Source organism: Nomascus leucogenys, chromosome 8, assembly GCF_006542625.1.
Source record: "Nomascus leucogenys isolate Asia chromosome 8, Asia_NLE_v1, whole genome shotgun sequence".
In the NCBI taxonomy this organism is placed as follows: Eukaryota; Metazoa; Chordata; class Mammalia; order Primates; family Hylobatidae; genus Nomascus; species Nomascus leucogenys.
The window spans coordinates 65,946,568-65,963,022 of NC_044388.1; the positions used below are offsets into that span (position 1 = coordinate 65,946,568).

Here is a 16,455-nt window from a genome sequence, read left to right on the forward strand (position 1 = left end):
AACAAAAGAGGGCAGGGACATCAGAGTGCTGTCTGTATTGTTTACTGCTATACCCCAGCACCTGGACCAGCTCTGGCACATAAAAGTCACCAGTATATATTTATTGAATAAATGGAGAAACAAATGAACCAGCAGGTAACAAAATAACTCTCTTTACTGATAATAGTGAGCAAAATTGTCTTCATTTTATTACACAGTCCTGATTTATAAGCTTTACATCTAAGAACTGAGTCAAAAATCAAAGAATGGTCCTTCCAGCACATGCCTCATAGAAAGTAGTTCTGGTTGTACATCACGTTTCATGCTGGATTTATACACACCGTTAGCCGCACTTTTCCTTTGGGGTCAATGTCAAAATCCAGGCTCAGCAGTCTACAAGCACTGATAAGACTTGGAGTCCATGGGATTTATGGCATACGGAGCTGTGGGACTCCTCTGGACTTGGAAGTGGCCAAAAATCCCCCTTGGACAACAAACAAGCATCTCAGCTCAAGACTCGAAGATGAAAGGTCATTGGCCACAAGTGTGTGCTGCAAAAGAAAAGGACTGCAATTTAGTGGCTTTTTTCCTTAAAAAGCCTGCTTTTTCACACAAGTTTAGGTGCGTGAAAGAAAAAGCAAGAAAATACAGAGAAAGGACAGGAAAGAGACTGTAACTGTCAATGGTGGGAGTTGTTAGAAGTGGGGACAGGGCTGGCCAACAAATGACCTGCAGAAAAGACAGCAACAGAGGACAGAATCTCAGTGCAGTGGGGGGATGGCTATGCCAGCAGCCCATCCAGAGATGTTTATAGCTCCTGAAAGCAACTGCTGTGCATGCATGTGTGTGTGTGTGTGTGTATGTGTGTGTGCGTGTGTGTGGTAAGTGAGGGAAAACAGGCTGCTTTACCTCTGTTAAATGCCCTTGAAAGCATCTCCATGGTTATGAGTGAGACAACCAGAGAGGAAAGGGCAAATGAATACACGGTGAGCAGCCCAGCAGGCCTCCATGAAACCCTGAAACTACCCCACAGGCCTCCCTGGGTCTGTTCACAGAATACCAGTTCCTTAGAAAACTGTGGGTGGAATTAAAAGCTCCATGGATCAAAAAGCTTGAAAAACATCAGGTTAAGTAAAGTTAAACTGGTTTCTTTAGTATCTTGTTCAGTATTCTGAAGTGAATTGTGGGCCACCAAAAGAGGGGGCGCCATATGCAGAATCCTCCCAACCCTGTTGACCAGGAAGCACGGCTCGTGTTGAGCTACTCACCAAATGAGCTAGTGCTCTATGGGATGCATTGCTCTGTTTTTTCTTTTCTTTTTTTTTTTTTGTAAAGATGCAATCTCACTCTATTGCCCAGGCTGGTCTCAAACTCCTAGGTTCAAGCCATCTGCCCACCTCAGCCTCCCAAAGTGCTGAGAATACAGGTGTGAGCCGCCACGCCCAACTGTTTGCTCCTGAGAATAACAAACAATGGAATCTTAGGAAGATGATGTTACCCTTAAAAGAGAAAGGAGTTTCCGATTAAGGATCATTGGAGCTAAGCATCAGTGGCTCGGTACAATGGCTCATCTACCCTGTGGAATATCTTAACACTCACAGGGGAGTTGTTGAAATTCTTTGCATCTCCTGAGTTTGAGGTGGAAACTGTAGATTTACATCCTCTCAGCCACGTTCTACATAAATGAATCTCAGAGAAGAGATCTGGCCATCCCTCTACCATGGGCCACTTAAGAGGGGAGAGACAGTGACCCAGCAAATTCAGTTGACCGGGCTGGGAACTTTCAAATGGTGGATTTGGTAGTTTAAACTGAGATTTATCATTAGAAAGTAGAGACAACAGATGAAAACCAATCAGCATGGTATTTGGCATATAGTCAATGCACATCAAATGTTGACAGAATGAAAAATGAATTGCAGTTCAGGAGAATTTTTTTCTTGCTATTTCAAAGAACTAATTTCTGATCAATATACATTGTCATAGATTTTATAAAGCTGATGAATTTGAATGGTTTCAGCAGTTTTCTCCAATTTTTGTCCCTAGGGATTTCTAGTGAAGTCCCTCTGGGTTTAAGTGAAGCATAGGTGAGACCTTCTGCTCCTCAGCTTTTATGTGCAGAATCTCACAAAGTGAAATTATAGGTGATTATAAAATTCATCGCTGTCAGAAGCCAGATGATACCTCCCCATTAGGGTAAGAGTTGGTATCTTCTCAGCTGAACCAGTAAGCTGAAATAAGAACAAAATACAAAATGAGATACTTCTTAGCCACCTGATCTGTTCTGTTATACTTATTGTAGACAACTAGGTTAAGCTTTGGTTTTCAACTTAATTTTCTCTCCAAAACGTCTGGTTTTTCTCTGCAGCAATTTTGTATGTCGTTATTTGTCATTGCCTAGTATTGATCCACTACTTCCTTCCTGGATCTCAAATAATTCAGCTAAACCCATGCCCCTGCCATGAATCCAGCATTTTCTGGAGTTCATGTTGTCAAGTCCCCTTATACAAGGGAAATACACTAGAGCCTCCTCTGTCTCCCATATTCATTAGATAGCTTCACACTGATGCATGAATGGAAAAGATATGTTTTCTCTGACTGGACTGTTAGTTTTTTGCACTACCAGTCAAGTATCTATCAGAACAACTATAATGAAAACTATAAATCTCAACCTGAGGGAACAGTTAATGTGAAGCGTTTTCTTGTTTGTTTATTTTGTTCTGTTTTTATGGTCTCCCAAGCCCTAGTGTTGCATTAAGATTCAGGACATGAGCTATTGTGAGGCTATTGTAACATCATGGGTTGTTGTGTTAAACGTTTACATTTCCATTCAACTTGACTTTTCCTCTCACATAACCTATCCTTCGGAGAAGTGTCAAACATTGACAGCATAGAGAAAATTGTGGCCCACACATCATGTCAACAGAACTGTGTTCTTGTTCTGATGTATAACTTGTAGGTTTTAGAGTGAGCACTCCCTCAAATTCTGCAGCACAAAATCTAGAAATGATGAGAGATGGGAATCACATCTGTGAACAATGGCAAAGACAAAGAATAGTAAGTGGGAAGTGACAAAAAAAAGTCTACTGTTCATTGTGTCAGTGGCCCCAAAATCCTAGAGACTTTGAATGATTCTGACAAGTTAAAACATATTGATAATGACAATGTACATTATTATCTATCTGAAGGGTACAAAAATGACTTCAGAGAAGGCTTTTTAGCCTGTGATTTGCTGAACACTTTTGCAGAAAAGATATTATATTAAAAATGCCCAATTTGCAACTGCAAGTGTATTATTCTACCTTTATAGAGCAGTAGAACAATCTCACGTCAAATTTCAGTGCTGCCCCAGAGGTCTTATCTAAATAGTTCTATGTCCCAGGCTCCAGATCTCTTCCTTTCTAGTTCTCCTGAAGATGTCAGTAAAGGGGCATCATAATGATTTTCCTGGGCCCCCATGAGAAATTAAATTAAATTATAAATGGGAGCTTGTCATTATTATTACGTTTTTCTGTGTGTCTAAAATAGTTTGTTTTATTTTATTTTATTTTATTTTATTTATTTATTTATTTATTTTGAGATGGAGTCTTGCTCTGTCACCCAGGCTGGAGTGCAGTGGCACTATCTTGGCTCACTGCAAGCTCCACCTCCTGGGTTCACGCCATTCTCCTGCTTCAGCCTTCTGAGTAGCTGGAACTACAGGTGCCTGCCACCACGCCCGGCTAATTTTCTTGTATCTTTAGTAGAGGTGGGGTTTCACCGTGTTAGCCAGAATGGACTCGATCTCCTGACCTCGTGATCCACCTGCCTCAGCCTCCCAAAGTGCTGTGATTACAGGCGTGAGCCACCGCGCCCGGCCAGCTTGCTTTAAAAACAAAAACTATTACTGAAAAAAAAAAAATGTGCCAATGAGATTGTTGAAAGATTAGCATTAAAAATTAAAGTAGGGGCCAGGCCCGGTGGCTCACACCTGTAGTCCCAGCACTTTGAGAGGCTGAAGCGGGCAGATCATTTGAGGTCAGGAGTTTGAAACCAGCCTGGCCAACATGGAGAAACCCCGTCTCTACTAAAAATACAAAAATTAGCCGGGCATGGTGGCACGCGCCTGTAATCCCAGCAACCTAGGAGGCTGAGGCAGGAGAATCGCTTGAACCTGGGAGGTGGAGGTTGCAGTGAGCCGAGATCACGCCATTGCACTCCAGCCTGGGTGACAGAGCAAGACTCCATCTCAAAAAAAAAAAAAAAATTAAAGTAGGAGTTTATGCATGTTAAAAAGCTTCTCTCTGAGATACCAGGGCAATGTAACTATCCAAAGCAATGCATCCTTTGGAAGACCAAGTCACCAGGTTTTATATTCTTGAAGAATGATTTTTAAAGAATATAAGCAAATATAGCTTGGGCATGGTGGCTCATGCCTGTAATCCCAGCACTTTGAGAGCCTGGGGTGGGAGGATTGCTTAAGCCCAGGAGTTCAAGACCAGCCTGGACACAACACAGGGAGACCCGGTCTCCTCAAAAAAATCAGAAACTTAGCCAGGGCTGGTGGCACATGCCTGTGGTTCCAGCTACCTGGGAGGGTGAGGCTGGAGGATCTCTTGAGCCTGGGAGATTGAGGCTGCAGTGAGCCAAGATTGCACCACTGCACTCAGCCTGGGTGACAGAGTGAGACCCTGTCATAAATAAATAAATAAATGCAAATATAGTATATAAGGAATATAAGGAACATAAAGTTTAGCAACCCTAAAATAAGGAATATATATGAACCATCAAGTCTTATAAAGATGTAAAAATATTTCCCAAGGAATCTGTTATTATTCAATATAATGGCAACTGCTGTAAAATCATGTACATGAGTGGTGCTCACTAGGTTTTGCAAACATTTTAAATTGTTTAAATTGTACAAGTGTTTTTGAAAATATCTCCATGGATGTATTCTGAAATCTCCAAAATGTTCCTAGACAGTAAAAAATTTTTATTTAATGGGACTCAACAAGAAGGGAACTAGCCAAGGGAAATACCTACAATTGCGCCAAAGTGAAAGTTAACTCAATTGAACATTTCTGATTTGTAAAAAATTGCTGCTGACTTTAAATGGTGAAAATAATTGCTTCAATTATTAGAATGTGTCCAAATATATATGTGTGTGTCCAAATATATATATATCTCTCTATATATAGAGAGAGATTTTTTTTTTTTTTTGGAGATGGAGTCTTGCTGTGTTGCCAGCCTGGAGTGCAGTGGCCCGATCTCGGCTCACTGCAAGCTCCGCCTCCCGGGTTCAAGCTATTCTCCTGCCTCAGCCTCCCGAAATACTGTTCCTGATTTGGATAACCTTTGCTTGAGAAAACTTTATTCTTCTTCACCTGTGTAATTTATTCTGGCAACTTCCGCTTGTGTTTTCCTAAAGCTTCTTCCCTGATTGGAAGGAGGTTTAATATTTTGTTGACACATGCAAACTTAACAGCTCCTATGTGAAATATTTTCTACTTTTGAAGGTGTGAAACTGGTTAAAATGTTTTAAAACTTTTCCCTTAATTGCAAAGGAAATGTATGTACATGTTAGAAGATTTAGAATACAGAAATAAGCCAATAAAATTAAATAAAAGTTCTGTGTTGACACTTTTTGATGTGTATCTTTCCATATATTTTCTGTGCTGTGCACTCACACACATACACACATGCATCCAAATGGAATAAACTGGTGAAACTTTGCACAAAAACACATAAGCCAAAGTAATAATGATTAATATTTGGTAGTGTGGTTTACGAATGCATACTGCTTGATATGAGCTTTCCTGGAATTTTAAAGGTAGGTGGAACCCAAACCTTTTTCAAAATTTTACTTTAATGCTATTAAGTTTGTTTGAATTGTGGTGGTACTGCAAATGTCATTACCTTGAAATCATTCTTTCTCAAATGATAGAGTTCTCACAGTACATGCCAGGAACGTACTGATGGGATTTTATTTGTGTGCTTGTTTGTTTTCATTAAACTGTTTGAATTAAACTCTTAGAATCATTCTTGATGGTTTGAATCACCACTACTTAAAAAGTAATTATTATTATTTCTGAAAATATCTCCAGTAATTACATCTTCACTTGATCTTAGCCAAAAGGCCGAGAAGCGATGAATAATTACATCTATAGGAAAAAAAAAAATGAACAACTTTTAGCACTGCTTTTTTTCCATGTGGTGGAATGCAGAATGTTTATTGTTCACTTATGTTTTACATCTGTATTTTTCAGTGTTTCACGAAGAGCATATATTGATTTTTATAATCAGAAAAAGAAATTCGTTAAAAAGAAGTAACAATGACTGAACCATTTTCACCTGATACAGAACTACATGAGAACCATGAGTTCCACAAATAACAGACCTATTTTGTTTTGCTCAGTGATACATCTTTGAGGTCAAACTCCCAGAGTTTGTGCCATCTCTTAACAAAAGAGCATGAGTGGGAATCTGGTTTTCCTTTTTGGGTAAAGTTTCTACAAAGCTTGCTGATAAAACTCATTTTACTTTTGCAAAACAATTCCCTTACTTTGGGAGCTAAACAGAGATGAAGCTGATAACGGGACTCAGTTCTTCAACTTTAAGCAGAAGCTAGGGTCATAAAGACATGGAGTCCTAAAATACTCTTCCAAAGTACAGTCGCATCCAGCTAAGATAACCCTTGGAAATGTTTGCTGAAAACGTGCAGTTTGTTCATGCGTCTCTTCCATGTTGGCCCTTTCCACCTTCTGTCAAAGCCACGGAAACTAGGGAAGGCCAGGGAGCAGGTTCAGCTCATCTTCACATGAATTCTGAGAAATTAATTGAGAATCAAAGAAACCTCAGTGAGACGTTAACAAAAAGTAATCTGAGTGACATCTATGTAAAAGTCATTGCAAAGCACACTAGCTGCTAGACATCCGGGAAGCTACCACCACCAATGCACTCCCTTGACAGAAAACCAGGACACCTCTTAGATGAGCTCCTTCTTTAGTGGAAAACCCTTATGTAATTTTAATTGACATCAATGCAAATCAGCCTGTATTGAGTGAGTGTACCTAATATATGCTTAATACTGAAACAAGTTGAAGTACCTCTCATAGACCCCCCCATTGACTTTTCGTCTGACATCCCACACAACCAGCTCCAGCTTTGATGGAAATCACACCATCACTCTAATGTTCTCTTCTATTTTTGATTCCAGCCTTGCAAGTCAGGATGAACTGGTGAAGATAAGACTTCTTTAAAGTACAGGAGAAATCTATTGGCACAGAATAAAAGCACTAATGTTTATTAGAGTTGTGCAAATAGCTGTTGTACTTAGTTCCGTCAACATTGCTTTTTTTTTTTTAATGATGACAGTTCTTCACATAATTGCCAAACTAAAGCAAAAGAAAACTTTCTCAATCTTTATGATGCTTTCATCAGATAACCAATATAAAGTATCTTCCAGAAGACTCTGTCTCCTCAGACTTTAGAGTTTGTTCTAGGGAAGTTAGAGATAAACAAAGATGGCCTTAATAAATCTCTCTAACGTTATAAATATACAGTTTCTGGTTCTTTTTCCCCTTGGGGCAGTGGGCCAGGTATCATCAACAATTCAGATATTCTGGCCTTTCTCAAAAATGTCATTACATTAAGAACATTATGACTTAGCAAATTGTTGGAGAAAATTAGGATTTTTTTTTTAGTAGTTCTGCCATCATTAAAAATCAGCTGCCTTCTGGGGAAACTGATGCCACACCTTTGATCAGGTGTTGAATTTGGACTGAAAAGAATCCCCCAAAGAAGGAGATGTTTGCTTTCTAAAAAATGAAGCTCCAGGGAGGGTATTTAAAACTGATTTTTGGCAGCCATTAACAAACAAGCATGATATAATTGTGTTTGGGGCCAGGAGTGTTTAGAGGGGTTTTTGTTTGTTCTATTGTTGAGAGTTTGGAGGGAAGGAGTCCCTGAACTGCCGTTACCCCTGCATTGGTTTGCTAGGGCTGCCATAACAAAGTACCACAGACAGGTAGATTAGAAACAACAGAAATTCCTCACAGTTCTGGAGGCTGGAAGTCCAGGATCAAGGTGACAGCAGGGTTGGTCTCTCCCCACGCCTCTCTCCTCTGTGTGTCTCTGTCCTCATATCCTCTTCTTATAAAGACACCAGTCAGGCCGGGTGCAGTACCTCACACCTGTAATCCCAGTACTTTGGGAGGCCAAGGCGGGCGGATCACAGTTCGAGACCAGCCTGGCCAACATGGTGAAACCGAAACCCCGTCTCTTCTAACAATACAAAAATTAGCTGGGTGTGGTGGCGTGTGTCTGTAATTCCAGCTACATGGGAGGCTGAGGCAGGAGAATTGCTTGAACCTGGAAGGTGGAGGTTGCAGTGAGCCAAGATTGTGCCAGTGCACTCCAGCCTAGGCGACAAGAGCAAAACTCTATCTCAAAAAAAAAAAAAAAAAAAAGACACCGGTCATGTTGGATTGAAGCCCACCCTAATGACCTCATTTTAATTTAATCATTTCTTTAAAGACCATATCTTCAAATATGGTTGCATTCCCACCATATTTAAGACCCTTTCTCCAAATATGTTACTGGGGGTTAAGGCTTCAGCATATGAATTTGGTTGGGGGGCGGGTGCACAGAGCGCAGCTCCTAACAACTCTGATTCAAGGTCTTTTCACCAAATCCATAAGCCCTTTGCTTTGCAGTGGTCAGAAGGGAAAGAGAGGAGACAGGAAGATATTCATGGCTTTTCCACAAGAGCTGACTAGCTTCTGCAGCAAATGTTTTTGTTTTTCCCCTCCTTCAGTACGGGATAGCTAAAAAGTCCACTCGGAACCTTGAGAGCACTTTGCTTTCTTTCCCTGTATTTCTTTGTTTCCCCCAAAGAGAAGTGTGCCTCTGTCCCTCAGCATATGTCAGTTAGGAAACCGCTCTCCTTGTGTTTGCGTATAAGGGATGGGAAAGAGCTAGTCAGTGAACTTGGCCAATCAGAGGCTTTGTAACTGGCAGGTACCTTGGAGACCACCAGCCACCTGTTGTGCACCCAAAGTATACCTGACCCTTTACCAAGCATGACATGTTCTCTCATTTACTCCTCCTAACATCCCTGTGAAGCAGGTACTGTTGTCAACCCTAGCTTGCAGATTGGGACAAGGGAATCTTGGCAAGTTTGGTCATTGGTATAAAGCCCCAGAGCTGAGTACACTGTGGAGCAAGGATTTGAACCCAAGAAGTCTCATTCTAGAACCTTTGCTCTTAATCTCTTCTTTTTTTTTTTTTTTTTTTGAGACGGTGTCTCGCTCTGTCGCCCAGGCTGGAGTGCAGTGGTGCAATCTCGGCTCACTGCAAGCTCCGCCTCCCGGGTTCACGCCATTCTCCTGCCTCAGCCTCTCCGAGTAGCTGGGACTACAGGCGCCTGCCACCACGCCCAGCTAATTTTTTGTATTTTTAGTAGAGACGGGGTTTCACCGTGGTCTCGATCTCCTGACCTCGTGATTCGCCCGCCTCGGCTCTTAACACCTTTCCCTAGTCTTATTGGTAGAGAACTGAATGTAGAGAACTAACCATATTTTTCTCAGCACCCAGTATCGAGAATTGTCTCAGGGACCTAGCTTCTGGCTCCAGCTCCACTAATCATTGCTAGCTGGTCTTGACATAGTAAATTAACCTCTCTGATCTTGTATTCCATATGTAAAATAGGAGAATTGGATTATGGCCATGTTTCTCAAACTTTTAGGCTAGATCCATAAAAAGAAATACATTTTATTTGGCAACCCAGTACACACACACACACACACACACACACACACACACACAAACTTCATAACCAAAACAAGTGTTTAATACCAAAATATCCATCCTTATTACATGTGAATGCCCTCTGATATTTTCTATTCTAATCTGTTTTCGTGATTTTTAAATACTAATTGTGACCTATTCTGTTGGATTTGTCAAAAAGCTGAACTAGGTGACCCAGTGTAGACTCCTGGAATCCTAAAATCCTGTTAATCTATGTAGATGTCTGTTTGGAGCTTCTCATATCTTGAATGCATATTTATTTTAAACAAATGAATATCACATATTACAGGGGACAGCATCCTTTTTACCTCTGGTATGAGTTAACTGCATCATGGAAATAATAATTACTTCTATTTATTGTGTACCTCCCATGTGCCAGGGCTTTAAAATGCAGTATCTCCTGTAGCCTGTAGGTGGTAGGTATTACCTCTAATTTATAGATGAGGAAACTAAGGATCTGATTAAGTAATTTGCTCAAGGCCCCGTAGGCACCAAAGCTATTTGAACCAAGGCCATTCTAATTCCAAAGCCCTTACATTCAACATTCTTTTCAGAGGAGGGTATATAAAGGGGTTTAGAAGGAGAGGTAAAGTCTAAAAGCTACTGCAGCTGCACATAATTTATTTCCTAATAGTTTGCTGTCCCTGGCAGAAATGACTGTCCTCTGGGGTCTGAAGCCACCGCTGCAGCAATGATTGAAATCACCTGGGAAGCTTAAACAATCCCCGTGCCCTCACCCAGGCCACCCCGGGACCCATTAAATCAAAATTGCTAGGAGTGGAACCCAGGCCTTAGTGGTTTTTAAAACCCCCAAGGTGGTTCTAATGTGTAGCCAAGGCTGGGAACCATTGCTCTGAAATCTCAGAAATTAAAGAGCTGTAAGGAGCTTTTCTATTTTACCTCCTGCAAACAAGATTTACTAAAATACTGCTTAAAGCTCTTTAACTGCTTCCACAGAGCTGAAGTATAGAACCTTTGCTGTTTCTTTGGAGCACACATGAAAATCTGATAAACAACCTTGTATCTGCTTTTCAACACCTAGAGAAATTAGAGAATGCTAAGGATGTAGATGAGATGTTTAAAGCAACTGTGGTATTCTGGAGAATCTAGCTCTGAGATACTTCATAACTCAGCTCATGTCATTTTGTTTTTTATTTTTTATTTTTACTTATTTACATATTTTTTCAAATAGGGTCTCACTCTGGCACCAGGCTGAAGTACAGTGGTGAGTCACAGCTCACTGCAGTCTCAAATTCCTGGGTAATTCTAATTCTCCCAGGATTGGAGTCTCCTGAGTAGCTGGAACTACAGGTGCACACCACCACAGCCACCTCATTTTTTACATTTTTTTGTAGAAGTGGGGTCTTGCTGTGTTGTCTGGGCTGGTCTTGAACTCCTGGCCTCAAGCAGTCTTCCCGCCTCAGCCTCCCAAAATGGTGGAATTACAGGTATGAGCCACCACACCCAGCCAGCCAGCTCATGTAATTCTGAAAGTCATTTTTGTGTGAATGGAAAAGTCAGTTGTTGAATTAGCAGAATTGAGTGTGACCTGTAGCCATAGGCCAAGCGGACTGGGGACAATGTAGAATGCCAACAAAGACTAAAGTCACTATAAATATGATAAGCCATCACATTTTCTTAAAAAGGGCCAGGTGCGGTGGCTCATAGCTGTAATCCCAGTACTTTGGGAGGCCAAGGGGGATGGCTCATTTGAGGTCAGGAGTTCAAGACCATCCTGGCCAACCCCGCCTCTGCTAAAAATAAAATTAGCTGGGCGTGGCGGCAGGCACCCGTTGTCCCAGCTACTCAGGAGGCTGAGGCAGGAGAATTGCTTGAACCTGGGAGGTGGAGGTTGCAGTGAGCCGATATCGCGCCACTGCACTCCAGCCTGGGACAGAGTGAGACTCCGTCTCAAAAAACAAAAGGGTAGGGGGGTTGCCTCGGTGAAAGATTTCCACTTTTTCACATGGATTATGGTAACTGTGGTGAAACCAGGAAGCCTCGCCCAAAGCATTTTCCCACAGGAATAGGATGATGTCATTTTACTAACCTTCCGGTCTTACCCAACTTTATACCGGGGTTATTGCTGTGTGTGATCTATTTGCCATTTGAAATACAAATGGTCAACACTCAATTTCACTGTCTTCCATGAAGGAGTCTTCAAAATGGGAGCTGTGCCATACTGCTGGGTTTTTTCCACATCTCAAGCCACAGCGTTAATAATGTTAAAAAATCTGCATTTTTCATACTTCAGACAGTAAAAGCACAGCATTACCATAACCAAGAACAAATGCGTGCTATTCTCAGAGATGATTATATGTTTCTTTTAGACCCCTTGACAGATGGCAGGTCCTGAATTCTCCTGCTTAGGCCAACATGGATAGAGGTGCTATGCATGTGTTCTGTCTGTAGTAACAGCCCCCGATGTTTGACTGCTTACAGAATGACGTGGCCGCACTTCTGAAACCCATATCAGAAAAGATTCAGGAAATCCAAACTTTCAGAGAGAGAAACCGGGGGAGTAACATGTTTAATCATCTTTCGGCCGTCAGCGAAAGCATCCCTGCCCTTGGATGGATAGCTGTGGTGAGTCCGGGTGCAATGTTGCCTCTTCACCTCATCACACGTTTGGAGTATTTAGGAGAACTCGTAGCTTAGCTAGTACCTTCATGCTCCTTGCACTGAAGGAAGCTTCTTCCTAGGCTGAATGCATCTGCTTTCTCCTACCCTGTTTAAAGTTCAATGCTTTCTGTTCTGAGATACGGTAGAAAGTGTTTTTATCAACCTTTACAAAGCAACATGTGCCTCCCACTTTCAAGTCCACATGTCTCCATTGCTTTTCTTCTTCTTTAAGGCATTTTCTTTCTTATCCTATTTTTTTTTCCTTCTATGCTTGGGTGACGGTCCTGTTTTCTCAGTCCCCCAAACCCGGTCCTTATGTCAAGGAGATGAATGATGCAGCCACCTTTTACACTAACAGGGTCTTAAAGGACTACAAACACAGGTACGTACCTTCCTTTACCCACCCAATTTTCAGTTGATTACTTGTTAGACATATGTCCCTAAAACTCAGTCCAGTTAACTACTGATTCCTTTCTAAGGATCTACACTAATGTACTATAAATTTTAAAGGAAAATCTAATCTTTGCAGATAAAGTCAAGTGGAAAGTGGAATCAATTATCCAGATAATATATGGGTTTTAGAAAGTCTGCCTCAGTTCTCTCGTAATGAATAAACTCTCCCCCATTTGAATGCATGTCACTATCTTATGTATTCCCACAATAATCAGAGAGCTTGGTGATGGAGCAACCCTATATGGTACAGAACCTTTACATGGATCAAAGTAGAGTTGGAGGGTGAGCTATAGAAGAGAGGAGGAATCAGGAAATGAAGTGTGAATCAAGAACAGAAATGAGATTAAACAACAAACCAGAGCAGTGAGAAGGAAACCAGAGACTCAGTTAATATGAAACACAACTGGGGTGGAAGCAGGGATACCTGTAAGACTAGCAGCCATTCAGAGTGCTGCTGAAAGTATAGATGAGTCTAAACCAAGGGGCTTTGCCCAGTGAACCAGCGTGAAAGGACCTTGCGTTTGACAGCACAAGTAACAGATCCCAGAGTAACTTAAACTGGAGTCAGAACAGAAAATAGGCCCTAACGTAGACGTGGCAGAGCTGAAGAAATGTCTAGGAAAATGTCTCCTACACTATTTAAGGGATATCATGAGATTCCTCCCCCTCTGATAAGGTCGTGCCTTGTACTCAAAACAGCTGGCTAAATGTGATGTGGCTGGTGCCTAGGAACTAAGGGAAGAGATGAGGCAAATATAAGAGCAACAAGGTTCTACCTGCTTCTGGCCCTGGACTTGAGAGTGGATCTCCCTCTGAGCTCTTAGATGGCAGCAACGGAAGTGACCATTGGTCAGCAAATGCAGAGGAACCTGGGGACGTCGCATGTGTTGACCCAGGCTGTTCAGGTGGAAGGAAATTAAAGAACCTGCATTATTGGATTATTGTTTCAATTCACCTTCTTTTTTTTTTGTTTTGTTTTTTTTTGAGATGGAGTCTCGCTCTGCTGCCAGGCTGGAGTACAGTGGTGCGATCTTGGCTCACTGCAACCTCCGCCTCCCGGGTTCAAGCGATTCTCCTGCCTCAACCTCCCAAGTAGCGGGAGCTACAGGCACGCACCACCACTCCCAGCTAATTTTTGTAATTTAGTAGAGACGGAGTTTCACCATGTTGGCCAGATGGTCTCAATTTCTCAATCTCTTGACCTCGTGATCCGCCCACCTCGGCCTCCCAAAGTGTTGGGATTACAGGCATGAGCCGTCATGCCTGGCCTCAATTCACCCCTTTGTTTTACTAATGCAGATCTGAAAATTAGAACCAGAAGAAAAGGGTCTACAACAATATAAGACAAATTTTATATGGAATATAGAAAAATTGCATAAAATATATAAATAAATACCTAGTATACTTCCAGGCCATTAATTAATATTACATATTCAAAATTTTCATCACTGTTTTTGTAGATTTTTTAATTTTAAAAATATTGAGTAGATAAAAAAGAATATTTATAAAATACACACGAGATGTAAAGGATTACAATATAAAAAAATACCCATACATCCATCCCTCAGGTTAAGAACTATGTAACAATATTTTTTTACTATAAAAAGCAGGCCAGGTGTGGTGGCTCACACCTGTAATCCCAGCACTGTGGAAGGCTGAGACAGGTGGATCACTTGAGGTTAGGAGTTCATGACCATCCTGGCCAACATGGTGAAACCCTGTCTCTACTAAAAATACAAAAATTAGCCATGCGTGGTGGCGGGCACCTGTAATCCCAGCTACTCAGGAGGCTGAGGCAGGAGAATCGCTTGAACCTGGGAGGTGGAGGTTGCAGTGAGCTGAGATTGCGCCACTGCACTCCAGCCTGGGTGACAAAGTAAGACTCCATCTCAAAAAAAAAAAAATGGAGCCATATCCAACAATTCCACTCCTAGATGTATTTCCAAAAGAACTGAAAACATATGTTCACCCAAAATCTTGTACACAATATTCATTGTAGCATTATTCATAATAGCCAATAGGTGAGAACAACCCAAATGTTCATCAGCTGATGAATGGATAAATAAAATATCGTATATCCACACAATAGAATATTATTTGGCCATTAAAAAAAAGAATGAAGTATTGATACTTCATTCTTTTATTCGGGCAGCAGCATGGATGAACCTTGAAAATATTGTGCTAAGTGAAAGAAGACAGGCACAAAGACTACATATTGTATGATTACATTTATATGAAATTCCAGGATAGTCAAATCTATAGAAACAGAAAGTAGATTAACAGTTGCCTAGGGCTGGAGAAATTTAGGGAAAACTTAAACTTTTTAAAGTTTAAGTTTTTTTTTTTTTGAAGTTTTAAGTAATGATTCCCTTTTGGGGAGTAATTGCTAATGGGTATAGGGTTTCTTTTGGGGGGTTATGAATATGTTCTAAAATTGATTGCAGTGGTGATTGCTCAACTGAGTGATAATTCTGCTGAGCTAAACTATGGAATTGCACACTGGAAATGGCTGAAGTATATGGGATGTGAATTATATTTCAGTAAAGCTGTTATATTTTAAAAAACAAAAAGAAAAACAGCCATTGTATTCCCCTCACAGAATTTAGTCGTTCCATGTTGCTTTTAGGAAGAGGAGCTTTAGCAGACAGAACTCCTAATTCCAGGGTCTTCAGTGCGCCTCTTTTCGTCTTAGGGGCTCTGTCCACCCCGAGAAAACTTTGGTTAAAACAATTGTGCTCAGTTACAGACTTTTTGCATCAAGGCAATTGTGCCCCATGATATGCTTCCAAATGTTGCCGTGTTGCATTAGAGACTTTAGAACTGTGCGGCACGCATGAGAAAGGCATCAGAAATGCAAGGTGGTCTGTTCTTCTGACATGAAAATAACATTTCAGAAAAGAGCAAGTTTCATTTCCCAAACCTGGATATCATATGACAGCATGAACATACACCCGTGGTGACTTCTTGTGTTCCAGATATACAGACACACACCTACACATGCCAGTTCAGGACAGCTCAAGCACTACCTAGGTTTCTGCCTTTTTACCTTCCACCCTTGCAGACTATTTTAATTAGTATCTTAGTTCATCAGCTCCTGTCCTTCTCCCAGTCCCTCCTTGAGTATATGTTGGGGCTGTGGGTGTGAGGGGTTCTCCCCATGTAGCAGCATAGTCAAAAGGGTTAGGCTTTTCTACATGCTTTTGTTCACAAAGAGGGTTCAGTATTTGCCCCTCAGTGTTAACTCTAGCAATTAAGTAGAAAATGTACTTCCAGTAGTACCAAAGATGACTCAGTTAAGCTCAGTGGACCACCTCAAGACTGTACAAGAAGCCGAAGAAATGCAGCTGGAAGTGCAAATGCATTCGTTTTACTGCTAGGAGTAGTCAAAGCACTCCCAGGTCACCCTTGAGCTTCTGAAAGCGGGCTAAGCAGCATACTCCACACCATGCAACACCCATTTACTGGTGGACTCAAGCCCGCGGTGCCGTCTCTGTGTCGCAGTCATTTGTGAGTCGCTGCTGCCCATTGGGCAGATAGGACCTAGGTAGAGGAGTAGAAAGGCAGACTTGCCTGAGGTTTAAACAGGACTGTGAGCAGTGGAATTTGTATCTGTGCAAC

The 16,455-nt window shown here is 41.4% G+C and overlaps 1 protein-coding gene and 1 long non-coding RNA gene across 2 annotated transcripts in view; one reads left to right on the top strand and one right to left on the bottom strand.

Moving 5' to 3' along the window:
• Positions 1 to 16,455, top strand: part of CAP2 (cyclase associated actin cytoskeleton regulatory protein 2) — a 162,776-nt gene that overhangs the window by 98,399 nt on the left and 47,922 nt on the right. The window contains exons 5-6 of the mRNA XM_003263543.4: positions 12,205 to 12,348; positions 12,681 to 12,766. Coding sequence (XP_003263591.1) covers positions 12,205 to 12,348; positions 12,681 to 12,766 — 230 coding nt within the window. The remainder of the gene's footprint in view (positions 1 to 12,204; positions 12,349 to 12,680; positions 12,767 to 16,455) is intronic.
• On the bottom strand, positions 6,155 to 16,309 carry LOC105740276. The gene is made up of 4 exons (XR_001116320.2): positions 16,149 to 16,309; positions 13,614 to 13,734; positions 8,011 to 8,147; positions 6,155 to 6,779 (listed from the first exon to the last, which is right to left on the bottom strand). It is a non-coding gene; the product is annotated as an uncharacterized LOC105740276 (long non-coding RNA).